At 40.0% G+C, this 20,411-nt stretch overlaps 1 protein-coding gene across 1 annotated transcript in view; it reads right to left on the reverse strand.

Moving 5' to 3' along the window:
• The window catches only part of DYM (dymeclin), a 388,749-nt gene that overhangs the window by 294,992 nt on the left and 73,346 nt on the right, over nt 1-20,411 (reverse strand). Inside the window, exon 6 of the mRNA XM_079717304.1 lies at nt 11,723-11,795. Coding sequence (XP_079573430.1) covers nt 11,723-11,795 — 73 coding nt within the window. The remainder of the gene's footprint in view (nt 1-11,722; nt 11,796-20,411) is intronic.

Below are 20,411 nucleotides of genomic sequence, written 5' to 3' on the forward strand. Positions count from 1 at the left end.
GGTGCCAAAATGAGAATGAGCACAGGATATTAGCAAAAAATGTTAACAATTCTAATGTCTTTCAATAGGGGGATGATTAAATATAAACTGATATTGACCTACAACAGAATATAATGCAACTTTTAAAAACAGATGAGAAAGGATGTAGAGAAATCAAAACTCACATACATGGCTGGTGGGAATGTAAAATGAGGGAACCTCTGAGGAAAAGTTGGGCAGTTACACAGAAAGTTAAATACAGAGTTATCATATGACCTAGCAATTTTACTCCTAGACACATACCCGAGAACTGAAAACTACGTCCACACAAAATCTTGTACATGAATGCTCACAGCAGCATTATTCAGAAAGTAGAAACAACCCCAATATTTATCAACTGAATTAATGGATAAACAAAATGTGGCATATACATACTATGGAATAGTTTTCAGCAATAAAAAGGAATGAAGTACTGGGGCATGCTATAACATGGATGAACCTTGAACACATTACACTAAATAAAAGAAGCCAGATACAAAAGGCCACACATCATATGATTCTATTTATATGAAATGTCCGTAAAGGGCAAACCTATAGAGACAGGAAGCAGATTAGTGGTTACTGGGACAGGAGGGAGGGGGAAATGGGAAATGACTGCTAATGGGTACAGGGGTTCTCTTTGAGGTAATGAAATTCTGGAATTAGAGAGCAGTGATAGTTTCACAACTTTTGTGAATATACTAAAACCCACTTAAATATGTACTTTGAAAGGGTAAATTTTGGGGTATTTGAATTATATCTCAATAAAGTTGTTACTTAAAAGACAAAAATGAGAAAGCTCTCTGAATGCTTGTATACAGAAACTGCCAGGATAGACTGCTAACTAGAAAAAGAGGAAAATTCAAAACACTATGTATAATTTCCAACCTTTTATATGAATACAGAGGGAAATAAAAATCTAAATTCGTAATTGAATATATATGCATGAAAAATTTCAGGAAGGATACATGTGAAACTAAGAACGAACAGTGGTTACTAGGGAGACAAATGGGAAGGCTGGAGAGATGGGGAACCAGGACAGCCAGGAGATTGTTCATGTACACTTTTACGTGTTTCGTATCTGAACAACATAAATGTATCACCTGTTTGAAAATGAAATTAATCAAGAACTAAAAATAGAGGATTATCATAAATTATAAAATCAAAATTTACTGATTAAAATCTGATGACACTGAAATAAGAATAAACAAAAACTAAATCATATTGTGGTACACTGAGTCACTGACCCCAAGTGAGAAAACCTAGGATCTGTTTCTAAGTTCTCTATTAAACTCACTCTATTAACTTCAAAAAATAACTCCTCTGGGTCTCAGTTTTCTTATTTGTAAATAAGTACATTGGGCAAGATGACCTCTAATGTCAATTCTTGCTGTAACTTTCTATGATGCTCCAAAAAAGGAATTCAAAGCAACGTTTTATTCCTGTGGAAACAACATTTTAAATCCATTAATTGGGCTATCTTAAGTGCCAAATAATCAAGGAAAAGAGCCAAGACAGGCCAATACTTGAAAGAAACCAAAATTCTACCATGCTGAGTGTGGTGGTTTTTAAAAGATGAAAAATGTTTTAAGCCAACAGATCTTTCTTATTTAATGTCCTTGCATAATCTTCAGAAGATTTTCATTACACAATCGCCAAAACAAAGTCAACTTTAAAAAGCCAAAATGTTGCTTCGGCTGCCATATTATCACAAGAACTTTCCACCATCTGGGCTGGAAATGTCCTAGAACAAACTACTGTTGGAGCAAGTTATTAATTTCATGTGAAGAAAAAAAAGGCGCCATGACCTTGCAGTGCTCTGCTAGGGCAGAGTGGAACACTTGGATAAAGACAAAAGCCTTCACGAAATGGGTGTTAGTGTTGGCTAAGGTCAAAGTCAACGAACATGCAGGAGAAAAAAACCACCCTCCTTTGACTTGCTATTGGATAAGAAACTGACAGGACTGTAAATGGAACATAAGTTTAACAAAAACAACTGACAAGTTCAAAGGATTAAGACCAAAAATTAGAAATATCAGTGTCATGCCAACATGGAGATTCCACAAGTAAAATATGAGGAAAGACTAAAAAGTGGTATAGTGTATTACTGATACGGTCAATAGCAGTAATGGCTAATTTAAAAAGTTAACACAATCAAAGACATGGTAATACTCATTTATAAAAGTATTAACAATGGAACAGAAAGTGCCTGGAGGTTAGGCACCAAGAAATCTGCATTCTAGTATCAGAACTGTCATTCGTTACCTTTATCAGTCACCTTATCTGTCAGCTTCATCATACATAAAAATTAATGGAGTGGATCAAATAAACTCAAATACCCATTCCATGTTTTTACGGCTTCTCAAAGAACTAATGCTATATATGTAACAGTGCATCAAATGTATAAAATATAGCCACATACCTTCTTGAAATAAAGCTCAACCAAAAAGTGGCTTTAAAAACATTCTAGAAAATCAAAAGTTAAGATGGATTGATAAGGTGGATACATAATAATAAAGCAAATATACCAAAATTGTTATGTGGGTGTCCAAATTGCAATTATGCCAGCTTAAACAAAGAACATTCATAAACAAAGAACAATCAGAGAGAAAGAGCTCTCAAGAACTAGAAACGATTGCTAAACTTTCATCGAAAGTTAGAAATGGCTTTTAAATATATAAAGAGATGTTCAGCCTCACTTGTAATGAGTGAATGCATATAAAGATCACAGTATGATTTCCATTTTTAGCATACAAAAAATTTTATAATATACAATATTGGCAAGGCTCTGTTAAATGTTTTTGGTAGGACTATAAATGATATACTCCCTTTAGGGAACAAGTTTTTACCAAATTTATTATATTTTTATCAAATTTTTAAATGGTCACACTTAACTCCAATTCTAAGACTTAAATGAGGACTATATCTGTATATATGCATTAAGTGAATGTATGTATATGTACTACATCCAGACAATGGAGTATTATTCAGTGCTAAAAAGAAATGAGCTACTAAGCCACAAACACAGAGGAACCTTACATGAATGTTACTAAGTGAACGAAGCCAATCTAAAAAATCTACAAACTGTAGGATTCCAACTATATGACACTCTAAAGAAGGTGAAAATATGGAAACAGTAAAAGCATCAGTGGGGTGACCAAGGGTTAAGGGGGTGGGAGGGATGAACAGGCAGAACACACAGGATTTTTAGGGCAGTGAAAGTACACTTATGATACTGTAATGGTGGATACATGTCATTATGCATTTGTCAAAACCCACTGACTGTACAACACACCAAGAGTGAACCCTAATGTACACTATGACTTGGGTGATAATGATGTATCAATGTAGGTTCATCTTCTGTAACAAATGTACCACTGTGGTGAGAAATGTTGACAGCAGGGGAGGCTATGTGTGGGAGGAAGGGTATGGGAATACTCTGTACTTCCTGCCCAATTTTGCTGTGAATCTAAAATTGCTCTGAAAAATAAAGCCTTTAATTAAAAAAAAAAAAGAAATAGTGTTATATTATTTAGAAATACATATAAAGGTAAGATAAGGGTAAAGGTTTATATAAACCACCAGAAGAGTCAAAAAGGAAAAATGACTGTCTCTGGAGAGCAAAGGGATATAGGACAAGGAGATTTGTTCTCATCATAAGCCCTTTGTGCTATTTGATTGTCTTCCCAAACCATGTGCATACATACATTACAATTTAAAATAACTGCATCAACATCAATGACTAGCATTAAATATCCAAAGGTAATGCAATCTGGATTGTGCCCAAAAAGAAATCACTCCGTAAAGAATTATATAAGTAACACAAAAACTTAAAAAGGAAAAGAAAATCAATTGTTTGACTGTTGGTAGAATTAAAAGTTGTAGTTATTAATATCAAACCACCTCATTCATATTTTGCTATACATGTATTAATAACAGCAAAAGAAATTAACAAAAGCATCCTGTACCAGTCCTGCTTTCATAAGAGTAAAAATTCTTTGAAGGCAGAGATTCAACATTTTCAGGGCTGAGCTACCTAAAAATCTTGCAAACTGACCTTAGGAAAGTCACTTCCTTTCTCTCTACTTCAGTGCCATTATACACAAAATGAAAATGTATAAAATAAGCTTAATTCTAGTTCTAAAAAATTCAATGATTATACGCCTCTAAATAGTCCACAACTTACAAGGAAACATGCAAACACAGGCAAAATGACAGTCAGGATTCAGGACTCTGCTTTAGCTGCTGCTCATCTCTCACACCTAATGCCAGGCTAGAACCAGTCCTCCAAAGCAGCCAGAGAAGCTCCTCCAAGCAGCCTGACCCAACAGGAACTTACTTCAGTTCCCACACAAACTATTCAGCCTTGTTCTTTTGAATCTCAGACATGCTGCGTCCTATGACCACTATACTTGTTAATGACCAAGTGCTATTACTTTTTGTTTTGTTTTGTTTTGTTTTGTTTGCGGTACGCGGGCCTCTCACTGTTGTGGCCTCTCCCGTTGCGGAGCACAGGCTCCGGACGCGCAGGCTCAGCGGCCATGGCTCACGGGCCCAGCCGCTCCGGGGTATGTGGGATCCTCCCGGACCGGGGCACGAACCCGTGTCCCCTGCATCAGCAAGGGGACTCTCAACCACTGTGCCACCAGGGAAGCCCCCAAGTGCTATTACTTTTTACTGAAAAGTTTAAAATAGGAAAATTGACTCAGAAGCAAATATATTATTTTTCTTAAGTACTTAGTATGTGTAAAGCAACATAGTTTTATAATCATAAAGCATTTTAAAATTTATAAAAGCATTTTTGAGTGCATTACTTGGTCTTCAACGCAATCCTAAGCAACAGAGTAGGCAGTGAGAGCACTAGACACACCTCATCCCAGGATGAGATGCTCCCTCTCAGCTGCAGGCCCCTCTACTGCAGCTCAGGACATGGTGTATTAAACTAACAACTTGCCTGGCTGTTCCTTCAATGGCTACATGAGTTGATCTCCAAACTCACGCACTTCAATCTCCACATCTAAACTATTAAACAACTGAACCAGATGTGTTCAAATGTCTTTTCCAAGTGACAGTCTATGATCTATGAACCCCAATTTTAAAATGAGAAAACTGAGGCCTGCAGTGACAATGCTGATGAGTGGTAATGCTAGGATTCAAACACTATCTTCTGGATGCAGAATTAGTGGTGTTTTTTCCTAATACATGTCTCCTACACTTCTTGGCAATATTCAATAATGCAATTATGAACAATCTGAGCACATAGGTTATAATATAAACATTTGTGGTACTGGATATATCTCAGTCAGATTTCTTCAATAAACCTGGTAATGGCTTACATATTAAAACTTTTTAACCAGGATTTTTTTCCCAGAGGCACCAGAAATCAATTTTCAAACTAATAAGCTATTGTGAACTTAATTCTGTCTTGGTATTTGAAAATGCTATCATCTTTAATTCAGTGCTTGTAATGTCTTAAACATCTAATTCAACCAGAAAGCTACACCAGATGTTTACTTTACAGCACCTAAAACTTAAATGCTGACTTGTTTTAGCTACCTACTCTGCTGAGGCTGGATTTGAGAAGAGTTTGGGTATCAACATGCAGGGCTGTACATTTTCCCAACAGTTAGGCCGTTCACTGCCAACGTGGGTCTCTCCAGTTCCTTCACTCTCAAAAACTTGCAGACTTCATAAAGAAACTGTTTATGGATCTTCAGGTTCTTGAACCACCTACTTCACCACTGCCACCAAAAGTTTTCAATATTCAGATTTTCCAAAGTATAACATCTAAGCCAATACTAACAACTATGGGTCGAATAAATGTATATTTTATATCATTTAATTACATTTCATAAATCCAGTAAAGTTAATTTTACCAATAAGATTCTTAATCAGTTTCATCCCTCCCCAAATACATCCAAAATTGATTTCAGAGAACTAGCTCTAAAATATATATATTATGTTCTTTTATATCTTAATAAAGAGAACCCTAAACCTAATCAAACATTTAGTCCTTTTAATATGCAAGTCTTTACTCCATCAAACCACATAGCTTCTCCAGCCCTAGTCTCCCACAAACCCTCCACTCTAATCAAACGAATAGACTTGTGATTCTCCAAACACATTAGACGCATCCAAGAGGTCCCTATGCAGCTCCTTTCTGCCTCCTTGAAGACCTAGCCGCTGCTCATCACTACAGCTCCCAATGACTGCAGCATGTATCAGTTGTTCCTCTTACTGGGCTATCTTTCTATGCATCTATCCACCTCTAAGCTCTTCCAAAGTCATGCCTTTCTTTGCCCAGGGCCCAGTACCATAAATACACATAGTTTAGTATATTCATAACATATGTTTTTGTGGATGAACTTAATGAAAAGGAAATTATTATATTGTGAAGGGATCATCTGGGGGACTACTGAGATACAATGCTGACTGTCCATCCCTAAACTAAATGGCTCCAGACTAGTCAGCATTTATAGCTAATTAATCTACCATTTCCTTAAATATTGTCAGATGTAATTTCTCAGTGTTTCGGTTTCTAGTAGCCCCTTTCCACTGCTAACGTCTATAAGATACCTAGTGTTTATAATATAATGTACTAACTGCAAGGGGCTTTGAGCCACTATATCTGCAATGGAATATGCCTTAGCATACTACTGTGTTTCCATATAGACCAGATGATGAGAAACAAACAAAATATTTAAGCACATTGAATAGGTTGTGCTCCCATGGATTTACTCATTCAACAAATTTTTTTGAGTCTTCCACTTGCCAGGCTAACCTGAGTACTAAGGGGACAGCAGTGAGCAAAACAAATGTTAACGCAGGAAGAGCCCTTGTTTCCATGTAGCTTTCATTCCAATTTCTTTGAGAAATAACAGGTAATATGAAAAGCAGTGATACGAGCTTCCCTGGTGGCACAGTGGTTAAGATCCTGCCTGCCAATGCAGGGGACACAGTTCGAGCTCTGGTCCGGGAAGATCCCACGTGCCACAGAGCAACTAAGCCCATGCGCCACAACTACTGAGCCTGCACTCTAGAGCTCACAAGCCACAACTACTGAGCCTGACTGCTGCAACTACTGAAGCCCACGCGCCTAGAGCCCGAGCTCCGCAACAAGAGAAGCCACCACAATGAGAAGCCCATGCACCGCAACGAAGAGCAGCCCCTGCTCGCCGCAACTAGAGAAAGACCGCGCATAGCAACGAAGACCCAATGCAGCCAAAAATGAATAAATAAATTAATTAAAAGCAGTGATAAGTATTAGGACAAAAAAATAAAGCATGATAAAAGGACAGAAAATGAGAGGCATGCTATTTTAGGGTAGGTCAGAGCAGCTGTTTCTAAGAAGCAGAACTTTGAGCAGAAGGAAGCTTGAAGGAGGTCAGGACAAGAGCCATGCAGATGTCTGAGGGGAGATATGCAAGGCAGCAGAAGGAAGGTCAAAGGCTTTGAAGACAGCAGTGGGTTGGCCTGTTCCAAATTAGCAAGGACACCAGCGTTATTGAAGCAGAATGAGTAACATGGACAAGGTCAGCGGATGACATCAGATACCCCTGCACTGAAGCAGCAAAGTCCCACGACACAGACATACACACACTCCTGGAAAAGGCGGGGAAGGCAATCCAGTTTGAATATCGTATCTTTATCAATATATAACTTATGAAAAAACTAAAGTTTCTTAAATTTTAGAATTAAAAAATCTGCCCATCAGGGCCGGGCTGAGAATTAAGCCGTCCCAATCCTCCTTACTGAGTTCACAGGTTGATAAAGGAGAAGACACATAAATGGATCTCAGAGGAAGGGGCTGGAGCCCACAGAAAGGCCCACTCTAAGCAGACCTCTCAGGATGTGTCCAGAGTGAGGGGGCACAGAGGCAAGGAGTAGGGTCTGTTCTTGACAATGGAATCACCGTAAACAGCTGAGAGTGACAGCTTTGACAAAAACAACAGCAACGGACAGAGACAAAAAGACAAGGAAAGACATCCAGTTCAAGTTCTCAAAATAAACTCTATTTCATAATAAAAAAGCATCATAAGCAGTCCTCAAAATGTAAGTATTAGGCCCATACAAGGTAACTGCTTATGCTGCTAGGGCCCCACCTAAACTCCATCACTGGGAAGAATCACGGGGTCTCACTCAACCCTCACGGTAACACTGAAAGAAGCAAACCAGTGTCACAAATTCTAAGTGTGTGCTTTCAACCCTGGCCTGCCGACCATGTTCCATTACACCCTCCATTAGTGTCTTGAGGGACATACCTTTATCGTACCTTACTCCTCTCTCATTCAACTCCTTGAGATCAAGAAGGTATAACAATTAAAGACAAGGTTTTACTTTTGGAAGACATTTCAATTCTACTGGATCAACCCAATATACACTAAAAAATGTCAAGTCCCGAGATGGCGCCTGACTTAATCTTTCTTTTAAATACATATATAAACGCTGAGAGGTGTGGTGTTAAGGAAGGATTCCTGGGAGGTGTGTAATTGGAATCTGTCTTTGAAGACTAACACCTCAGAGAATTAATATTTTATCAAGAAATCCAAACTGAGAAGCAGTATCCACTTACTACTTAAAAGTCCATTTTCATTACAAATGAATTCCTACAAATTCTGCGAGTTTAAACTACCACAGTTGATCCTGTTCTCTTAATGATGAAGTATCAGTTAAAACGTATAGATTTCTAAATGTCTATCTACCTCTGTTCTTGGTAATCATTTACTTTCAATATTAATAGAATGATTTCATAGTCTCAAATGAAACGTTTAAGCTAGTTTTGCACTACCCATGACGGCAATTAAAATTAGTTTCCTCTTGCTGTTCACCCGCTAATGCAGCACTGGCATGCCAACGTTAAACTTCAACGTTCATAGCGAGACTGATGATAGTCAGGTGTGTCTAGACCATCCCCAGTTTTCATAGGTTAACATTCCTCCTTAAATTATAAGTTGATCGGTAACACTGCACTATGGTTATAGTAGATGAAACATTTAAAGAGTAGGTTGGTTTCACATGGAAACTGTTACCAAGACAAACCTTCTTGTAGGATAGAGTTCCAAGAACATTAAATCATAAGAAATTGTTTCAGCTGGTTAAAGCTGAGTGTACATAATACAAGACATCTGGTTGTCTGTGCATTTTCAGTTCATTTAAAAAGTATAAACACATAAAACACTAAAATGTTTGATTTATTACAACACTGCTTCCTCTCCAAGAGTGTTTAAGTGGCTGGTCTATTTATTGTATTCACAGCTTATTTACTATCTAAAGGGATTTATCATTTCCATCCCCCTTAACTTTACCATGACATTTTATCAACAACAACAAAAGGCGCTCATTCAGGATATATACAGAATTGCTGGTATTTGGTAACAACAAATGTAATAGAGGTAGTGCTACTTTTAAAATTAAATCAGGAACACATGAAGCACCACACATACTGTGATAAGCAAACAGTAGGCAGTATATGTGTTCCCCTTCCCACATGTGACCATAAGTAACAGAAAGCTAATAGCCACAGTGGCTTAACCAAAATAACTGTTTGCTCTTTTCACATAAGGAGAAATCCAAAGATAAGCCATCCAGGGTTGGTGTAATGGTTCTATAACATTATCAGTGTCCCACACTGCTGGGACACTGTTCTTCGTGTGTGGCGCCCATCTTCATAGTTTCAATATGGCCCAAACACTGCCTCCACGTCCAGGAAGGAAGAGAAGGGTCAAGGGCAACGGGCTGAAGGTACGTGCTCTGCGAGCTCATGACTTCCACTTACGTGTAATTGGCTCAGACTGTGTCACAGAGCCATATTTAGTTCCCAAAGTGCCAGAAAACTAAGCTGGGCACACCCTGCCCCCAACAATATTGGAGAGGAAGGGGAGGAAGGATACCAGGCATGCAAAGAGCTGTGTCTGTCACAAGAGTTCAACTTGCCTGGGACATTTTTCCCGTGCCCTTCCCTGTCAGTGATTCCTCAGTTGTCTCAGCCCTACCTTCCAGGCTGCACGTCACCAGACCAAGTCACAACAGGCTTTGGTGGCTCTCATTTCTAAATCTATATTACAATTTTGTATGCTGCACTTGTGCACAACAGAGGTCAGGAGCCTCTTTTCTCACAAATACCTGTCTCTCCTTTTTGGGCCACAGGCAAGTGGCACATTTCCAACGATATCCCCACATAGACTCAGATTCTGTGATGATAAATCTTAAAAACCTACTTTTTTAGTTCAAAAAATAATTCCTTTAAAATATGCATTCTCGGGAATTCCCTGGTGATCCAGTGGTTAGGACTCCAAGCTTCCACTGCAAGCGGCATGGGTTTGATCCTTGGTCGGGGAACTCAGATCCCACATGCTGTGCAGTGTGGCCAAAAATAAAAAAATAAAAAATAAATAAAATAAAATATGCATTCTCAATGGGGGGGTCGAAATCACCCTTAGGAGGGTGAAAATTGGTTCTTAAGAGGTGAAAAACTTCATAGATATTATAATGATGTGTGGCCCTCAAAAAGGCCATAGCACATAAACAGATATTCAGTGTATCTGGGGTATTCAAATTTCATTAGGACTTCAGAGAGGCAATTCAGAAAAAAATTCTAGGGCTTCCCTGGTGGCGCAGTGGTTGAGAGTCCGCCTGCCAATGCAGGCGACACAGGTTCGTGCCCCGGTTCGGGAAGATCCCACATGCCGCGGAGCGGCTGGGTCCGTGAGCCATAGCCGCTGAGCCTGCGCGTCTGGAGCCTGTGCTCCACAACAGGAGAGGCCACAGCAGCGAGAGGCCTGCATACCGCAAAAGAAAAAAAGAAAAAAATTCTAAAGAGACTCCTCAGAGAGACAACTAAAAAAAAAAGTTGAGAGTGACTGCTTTGAAAGTAACAAACATTTTGAATCACATAGAAACTGCATTCAGCTGTAGTGACAGAAATCTAGCTGTAACAGTGTAAACAGATAAGGGTCTAGTTTTCTCACATGAGAAATCCAAGGGCGGGGTGTGGGGTAGGGGGAGGAGGTGTAGTAGTTGATGACTTTGGTTCAACAGCTCAATGACGCCAAAGCAGAATTTTTTCTGAGTCTCTTAGCTCCTAGTGCCAAGATGTCCAACACAACTCTAAAGAGACCCTGTCCACATTCCAGAAAGCAGGAAAGTGGGCTCTCACAAACAAAAATATATGTATGCCTCCTAGATGAGTCAGGTCCCCTTAAAGAGCTGCACCTCTAAGTTTCATTTGAGGACTTCCCCCCCACATCTCACTGACCACACCTAGCTTCAAGAAAGGCTAGAAATGGAAATCTGACCTCTCCAAAAAAGGCCAGATATAGCAATAAAATCAGGAAGCAAGGAAGAAGGGGAGAACAAATAATGGGTGGAAAACTAGCAGCATCTACCACATATATACTAGGTTTAACTGTCTCCCTCTCAAACCCTTGTTTACAGAGATTAATTCTGTGCCTATCATATGTTCAGTATTGCTAAAGAGCTTATTTTCCCCTCAACAACATAAAATTCTTGTGTTGATGACAGGTCATCAGGGTCTAAATATTATTAGGCAAGAGAGATAGAAGAAGCCCATGGATGTACATGGAGGCATACATAAAAGGCATACATGAAAATACTACACCACAACCCACAAACTCTTCAACATGATCAATTACCATCTTCAATATACAAAGAAGATAAAACTAATCCTGGCTTAGCCAGAACTTACAAGAGTGGAATATCAGTGATTAACTGCATCAAACAGCACAGCAATTCTTCCAAAAGATCTTCTGAGTCAGAACCTGGTAAGACACACAAAACGTTTTTTAACAAAGTGTAAAATGGAATTCGGTTGTTCAGCTCACAGTTTGTTTTTGTTTGTTTGTTTGTTTGTTTTTTTGGCCACGCCATGTGGCATGCAGTTCCCCAACCCAGGATTGAACCCGGGCCCCCTGCAGTAGAAGCACAGAGTCTTAACCAGTGGACCACCAGGGAAGTCCCTAGAATTCAGTTATTTAGAAGTTTAGTTTTCATTCCTAATGACAATAAGAATAATTATTATTACAGAAACTCGAACACTAATGTTGACCTCTGAATAAAATCTGTATCATGAAGCAAGTCAGCATCTATTATAATCTTCATCTAGTAGAGGAATTTTGAACACCAGCTATTTATTCTATCTCTTTTAATGCTTGAAGGTTAACTATGGCTTCTGTAGGCCAGTAGTTTTCAAGTTTCTTATACCGCACTATGTTTTTTCAAATAAAATCTGATACTAAAGTCAAATAGATAAAATAGATAAAAATGCAAGCTGCTCCAGCTGCTCTGTTTGAATCAGGAATAGACTATCTGCACCTTCTCCCCCAACGAATATCTGACCTAACCCTTGATCTCCTTGATGAGCCTCAAAGTGCCTTCTCTGAACCCATGGAGCCCCACCAATCACAGACTGAAACCCGCTAAGAGGCCAACCACCTCTTTACAAAGAGCCAAAGACAAAATGGCTTTCCCAAGTCACAGAATAAGTGAGCAGCAAAGGTAGGTTACAAATTACTGTTCCAATAGAAATGCTCCTCTGTCCCAAACTTCTCTAAGCCAAGTGACCTTCTAACTTCCAAAGCCAATCAGGATCTCACGTGGCTCCTGGCTTTGGACATTACTGACACCCACTCCTTCATGAAGTCCTTTCTTCTCTCAGTCCCTAAGCCTTCTTTCTAACCTACTACTTTTTCTATTCATTCCCAGTATCTGCTACCTCAGAATACCTTTCAACCTTGACATGTTCCCCCAGAATTCCACCACTGGGTTTCTTCTCTTCATGTCTCACTCCCTGTGTTCTCCCTTCATCAACCATCACTTACACCCTGGTGATTCCTAAGTCTAAGGTTTTCCTCTCAGCCTCTCCACTGCACGTCATATTTTTATATCTACTTACCTCCTGGCCACCTCCACCTAGATACTTCACTGGTACCTCAACCTCAACACACTCAAAACTGAACTCCTCTTCCCAACACTTCAAATCCAGTTCTTTATTCTTTATTGTCTTTTTGGTGACTACAACAGTAACCCAAGCCCCAAACCCGGATGATTCTCTCCTACTCATCTTTTTATAACCAATCAATCTCTAGGTCCTCTCAATTACACAGTCTGCCCCTCTGATATTTCCTCTTTCCTTAACTCCTTGTCATTCTTTCGTTCATTATGTCATCATTTCAGTTCACTTAAACAAATGTACTAAATTAAAACTCATTCTGGAACTTCTTTAAACCTTCTTAACTAGTATTCCTACCTCTAATTTTACTCCTCTCCAATCCAAACCCCAGATCGCTATCAGAGGGAGCTAACTAAATTCCATCTTTTCATTCTCCTGGCTTAGATCCTGTCAATTGCTTTAAGCTGATTACTACACATCAGAAAAAACTCAAAGCCCCAAAGTACAGTATGTCAGACCCTGCAAGATACAGGCCCTGAATCCCTTTCTATCTTTATCTCCCACCATTACTCCCTTCGTGATTTATATTCCTGCAATGCCAAGCTGCCTGATACATGCCATATCATGCCTCCCACAATTACATTCTCTCTTCCTGGAATGCCCAGAAAACCTGATTTTTTTTTTGAAAGCCCAACTTTATCTACCTGAACCATTCTCAGTCTTCATCTCCTCCATAAAATCCAACTCTCTTGCCTCACCCTGAATAAAAATAATCATCTACACAGCATCTATGCCTTGTGCATCTGTCTGTTATTATAAATGTTGGTTGCACTATCTCAGTTTCTGACTACATGTAAAGCTGGCCCCTATTCGACTTTGTCCTTCTTCAGGGTGATGACTGACAAAGAACTGGGCACATAATACACACTCAATACATGTTCAATGAAGTGAACACAGGTGTCTAAGTCCAAATCTAGTGGTTACTTCCAAAACATCAAAGCACTTGGAATCTCAAAACAAAGTTTAGCAATTCTGTTTTTCTAGACCACAGTATCACCTGGTATCATCAGAAAGTATGAAGAAATTCCTTCCTGCCTCGCCAAAAATAGAACTGGCACAGTAGCCCTCTGAGAGGTCAGTGCAAAGCTCGAAGACATTATTCTTTCACACTGAAGACACGAATCAATGCTAAAAAGAACACACAGCAAGAATCAAGTTCAATAACCACATTAAATCTCATTCTAGAAGTCATAGGCTTATAGCTCAACTAGTGAAGAAAGTCAGGAGAAGACGTAACTAAATCTCTCTCTGCCAACGCTGTCCAACAGGATCACCTTACAATGCAGGGGACGTGGGTTCTATCCCTGATCAGGGAATTAAGATCCCACATGCCGCGGGGCAACTAAAGCCCGTGTGCCACAACTAGTGAGCTCTCACACCTCAACTAGAGCCCACGTGCCGCAAACTACAGAGCCCTCATGCTCTGGAACCTGTGCGCCACAACTAGAGAAGAGAAAACCCACACACCACCACTAGAGAGACGCCCGCACACCAGGACAAAGAGCCCGTGCACCACAACGATAAAAGATCCCACGTGCCTCAACGAAGATCCCACGTGCCACAACTAAGACCCGACGCAGCCTAAAATAAATAAATAACAAATAAATCTTTAAAAAAAAAAAAAAGCTGTCCAACATAACCCAAACGAGTTAACAACCGATTCCAACAAGTTGGTTTGTTGGCATATAATACATACTTATTTGCTGAACTGTCATTCCTTGGCTTACCCCAGAGAGTGTGGTGACCCAGACCCAGCAAGAACATTTAAAGTCACTCACTGATTCCCTAAAGAACATTTTAGATCAAATAAATTAGCCAGTTTAATAATATACCCCTGGTTCAGCCAAGCAGCGAGCACAAGGTTTTTTTTTAAATACTTATTTATTTGGCTGCGTCAGGTCTTAGCTGCAGCACGTGGGATCTTTTGTTGCGATGCGCAGGCTTTTCTCTAGTTGTGGCACATGGGCTTCTCTCTAGTTGTGGCATGCGGGCTCCAGAGCACAAGGGCTCTGTAGTTGTGGCACATGGGCTCTCTAGTTGTGGCACGCAGGCTCAGAAGTTGCGGCACGCAGGCTCTGTAGTTGCGGCACGCAGGCTCTACATACTCAGTAGATCCCGCAGTACGTGGGATTTTAGTTCCCGACCAAGGATCGAACCAGCGTCCCCTGCATTGCAAGACGGATTCTTAACCACTGGACCACCAGGGAAGTCCCCAGCACAAGTTTTTTAATCACAGCAGGCGAGGGAACAAGTACTCAGGACACACAGATGGTGCTTGATGGGATTTTTTTCCTTCCGGGGTGTAAACACATCTAATTTTCAAATCTTAAAATGGCGACAAGGATCCTCTCTTTGGTTCCATGTGCCATCCACATCATGACCTCAGCCAAGTTTACAGCTGGTTAATTAAGGAGTACATACACAGCTTCGTTATCAATGTAATACAATACTAATGAAAATAATGATAAATCCATTTCATACAAGGAAAGAGTAGCATTTCAAGGCCAAAGTTCTAACAAAACTAAAGGCAAGAATAAGCAAATTCCAGGTGAAATCTCTGACAACTTCCATTTACTAAAGAAAAACATTCTTGCATAATACTATACCCTCATTTCTGGGGCTAATCTAGAAGCAAATAATTTCACAGCAAGTGAAGAGTGACTGCTTAGCAGGTTTTACATTAAGCAAGTCACTCATATTGCATTAGTTTCCAAGCAGCATTTATATCACTTAGCTTTCATGTGAGGCCAAATATCTTCCTTAGTTTCAATAAAAACAAGTAAATATAAAACTCACCTGCCAAAAATTATTCACGCATTTCTCACAGGAAAGAGAATCTTAAAAGTCCTTGAAATTTGCAGGCTCATGACAAAGTAAATTGATGCTCTTTGAGTAAAGAAATTTGCAGAGATTCAGCGTGTTTTTCTGTGTTGTGAACTTTTATAACCTAGAGCTGTTTTTTTAATCTCTTAAAGGGTTTTAAACTGCCTCTATATCTCCAGTTAAATATTTTAATATTTTAAGTCATGAGCATTCCATTCTCTCTAGCTCACATTAATCTTAACAATAACCCTTAAGGAGCAGGTATGATCATCATCATTTTACAGATGAGGAAATCAAGGCTCAGAGAGGTTAGTTTACTTAGAGTAAGTGGCAGAATTCAGATTTAACCCAAATTCAGACTTCCAAAGGAGAAAAAAAAAAAACAAAAACCTTACAAATTACTTCTAAAGACCTGTTTCTATACAAAGCTGGGAAAAAATCCAGTCAACCAATCCATGTTTCACTGAAGACCCTAAATAGAAATCCCTGGTAAGTGAGTACTCTGAGCCGTGTTAGGGGACAGATTGGAAATACCACATATTACTTTACATGTCAAGGTGACAGCCTACACATTCATCAACACATACTCAAGTTCTTGACTTAAATATCCAATTTACAAATAATCTCAAACGACTAATAAATACAAACTCTTATTACGAATAGTTTGCAGACCAACGTCACTGAAATCCCACCCCTATCCCTGAGGTTCTCCCATTTTAAAGCCCAAATGCTACTTCCCGGGTCCCTATGAGCGTCAGCAGAGGAAGGTGCAAAGAAAGAGAAAGAAAGACAAGATTTATGGTCCCTCACAGCTCTAATAAATCTACACCTGAAACTAAGCTGTGGCCAGTCCCTGTTAGTGCTTTCCGTCCGGCACCCATTCAGAATCATGGACTAAGATTCAACTCTCTTATTTTGGCCTTAGGGAGACAACCAGAGACAATAAAATACTGTCATAACCAAACGCCTTCCATCGGAGCTGGGGGGGAGGAGGGGTGGGGAAGAGAGAGAGAAAAGAAAAATTTTTAAAGCACTCATTCGAGGAAGGGGAAAAAACAGCACTGACGGAAAACAAAGCAGCAGCCAGAAAAAAGAAACATATGGGTCAATTAAATCAGATTACACATAGTTATTAGAAGGAATATTAAAAGACAGAGAGCTAATCATTGTTTTCCTTGCATTCAGAAAGTCAAACTGTCAGTTTCTCAATGCTGCCCAATACTGTGCTAATACAGGTACTTAAAACTTAAGAATTAACAGAGCTACACTGCAAAGAGTGCCTGAAAGTTCAGAGCAAAAGACTTCCTTAAGATGAAGACATATAGCTAGATTATAGTTACTATAAACTTCTTCTCAGAAAAAACATGACAGAGTCTAGGTTACTGTCTATTTTAACTGTGAAGCTAATACTGGAATTATTCTAAAGTATTAAAAATCATATTTAAGCTTCTAATTAGAAAAATCAAATATGTCTCCATAAATTAATTAAGGAAAAGCAAATGGATTCAGTCTTTTCTAAAAATAAAACTGGTCTACATTTCCATGCATTACAATATTTATAAACCTGTGTCACACAACCATTCCAATAAAATCTGCAATAATTTTGGTCAACTGCTATTGTGCAGTCGAACAGAAATGTTTCTAATTACCCTCAAGGATAATATACTCTATGAGGTTTCATTATAAAATGTGCCAATTAGTAAAATTTAATTCATTTTGTTCCACTGATTACATAAAAGAAAGAAGGCGAGAGAAAGAAGTATCGCGAACCACACTATCACCTATTAAATAACCAAAGAACAAGTCAGGAGTCCCAGAAGCACTTTATTCTTCTGCAAAGTCAGATTACAAATCTTATACACTAAATATTTTAAAAGAATAAATCTGCGCTTTCTTTTTTCTCTGAGTCACATTGTTCAACTATCGTGGAGTTTTTTGGGGGGTTTTTGCATTACTTATCTATAACTAATGAGATTAAACTATTAAGTTTTATATTAAGACAAAAATAAAACCAAAATCACTCACCTCCCCCCACAATACAATTTCCGGTTCACCTGTTGAGCAACAGCGGCCCCAGGCCCTAGGGACCAGCTCAAGAGGAGGAAAGAGCAGTAAAGCCCTGCCATGGTGGGAGCCAAAGCACCTCGGCCACCAGAAGAAATCAAAGCTACTTTCAAAGGAGAGAGATTTACCTCCACTGCATTTAGTAAAACAAATACATCACGGATTTGGAAGGTAATTCCAAACAGTTTCGAAAAGGTTTTAAGCCAGAGGGGAATGAAAAGGAAATTGGTTGTGTTGAAGAAGTGTGATTAAGGATTTTTTTCCCATAAATTTCCATCTCATGTAATTTTTTTCTTCTGTTTGTTTTGGTCTCTTACAAATTATAAGTTTTCTCACCTGTATGGGATCCCTGACTCCCCATCTACCAGCTAGAGGGAGACAAACGGCACAGCCTGCCACGCAGGGGTTCCCACAGGTGGGTTGTGAGCTGCTTCATTGAGGGGCATCTAAATGTCCCTTTCTGTAAGTCTTTCCCTGTTTTGGGTTCATTTTCTCCAGAAGAGTATCCACTCGCCTTCTGGCAGGAAAGAAAGTGGGGTGGGTAAAACCCCAGTGCCAGCATTCTAGAAGCCAAGTCAAGATGCCTCACTCTTCCATTTTGTAGCCTTTTCTCTTAACCCTGTTCTCGGTACACCACTGCCTCCACTGTGCCCAAGAGCTCACAGAGGGAGGCCCCATTGGTCCAGCCTCTACAGAGAGCAGATTTTAGTACTAAATGGGGGAAGGGGTGGTCCCATGACTGTACATGACAGGGGAGAGATCTTTCCATCAATCCCCCTGGTTGTCTGCCTTCAGAGACACCTGGCACTTCCAATTCCTAAGCATCTCCAGGGTTTTGCAGCAAGAACTGGCTTTTCTCTGAAGTTCTCCAACCCTGAAGGCATTTAGCTCCCAGCTTTCACTGTTCAGTTTAATTCAGCATTACTCAGTTTTCCAACTTGCAAAATGTTACTAATATTGTGGGGACTTCCCTGGCGGTCCAGTGGTTCAGACTTTGCCTTCCAGCGCAGGGGGTGCGGGTTTGATCCCTGATCGGGGAGCTAAGATCCCACATGCCTCACAGCCAAAAAAACAAAACATAAAACAGAAGCAGTATTGTAACAAATTTAATAGACTTAAAAAAAATTAACAAACAAAAAACACTGTGTCCCCCTCTCTTTCTCTTTAACCTAATAAATTCATAACTTATTAAAAATCCCTTTACTGATCTTTCACCGGGGTTTCAGGAGAAAGCAAAGATGATCATGTATGTTTAATCTACTATGCTTGAGAGCAAGTCCTACAAAATAAATGATTTTTAAAAATAAATATATATTGAGCTATTCTGCGCCAAGGAAACCTAGTCAAGCAAGCCTTTCACCTGGACTTGACAAGTGCCTAGTCTCTTTTTTTTTTTCTTTTTGCGGTATGCGGGCCTCTCACCATTGTGGCCTCTCCCACCGCGGAGCACAGGCTCCGGACACACAGGTTTAGCAGCCATGGTTCACGGGCCCAGCCACTCCATGGCATGTGGGATCCTCCCGGACCGGGGCACGAACACGTGTCCCCTGCATCGGTAGGCGGACTCTCAACCACTGCGCCACCAGGGAAGCCCGTGCCTAGTCTCTTTCTACTCTGCACAAAGCTGTGCTAACTGGTTCCCAGGCTCCTCAGGCCCACACGTCTTGCTCCCGGCAGGTGCCCTTCCTCCTCCCCCTCCTCCTCAGCCCCCGACACCTGCCCGTTCTGGGACACAGGTGGCACGTTCTTCCAGAGCAAACCTGTGTTCCCTCTCTGTGCTCCAGATCCTAGTGCCTCTTACTTCCCTGGACCTTTTTACAGCTTCTCGCCCATCTTTTTTTTTTTTTTTTTTTTTTGCTTTTACCTTCAGTCTCTCAATCTCCTAAGGTATCTTCCCTCATTTAAAAAATTAAAAATATCTGTAAAGAAACTATAACTGGCAGCAGTATTGTGGAGTAGTTACTCCAAAGGGCCCTCCTGTACAAAACAACAAGTTCTTGGTTAAAATACACTCTTTAGTGCACTGATGGGCTTCCATAAAGTAAAGGAAATCTCTAAGGACCCCAGCACCATAACCAAAAAGAACCACCACTACAAGCAAACAAACCGTGGCTTGAATCCAGAGTAAAACACTGAACAATAAGCAAACTCTAAGGGTAGGGTGTCCCTGAGGATGAAGCCAGCTACCGGGAGACTAAGTCTTCAGACTTGCCACTGGGAAGCTGAGCCTGAGAGCCACATTAAGCCAAGAACTGCTGAAGGAGACTGAAGTGGTGCAACCCCTGGATCCCCTTAGAAGCAAATGCAAATCCTACCCTTATTTGGGGCCTCAGGTTAAGATCAAACAAATAAAAGCTCAGAGTCAGCACCATCAAAGACATAAGGAAACAAGCTACCGTAAGTGTCTGCAGAAGCCAGCAACAGATTTAGGCCCCTAAGGACTTAAAAGATTGGCTTTATGCATAAAAAATGTAAAATAAATATCAGTTATTATGTCAGCAAAAATAGGACATAATACCAAGACAGAGGAAAGGGAAAC

This window comes from Hyperoodon ampullatus (assembly GCF_949752795.1).
Source record: "Hyperoodon ampullatus genome assembly, chromosome: 13".
NCBI lineage: Eukaryota > Metazoa > Chordata > Mammalia > Artiodactyla > Ziphiidae > Hyperoodon > Hyperoodon ampullatus.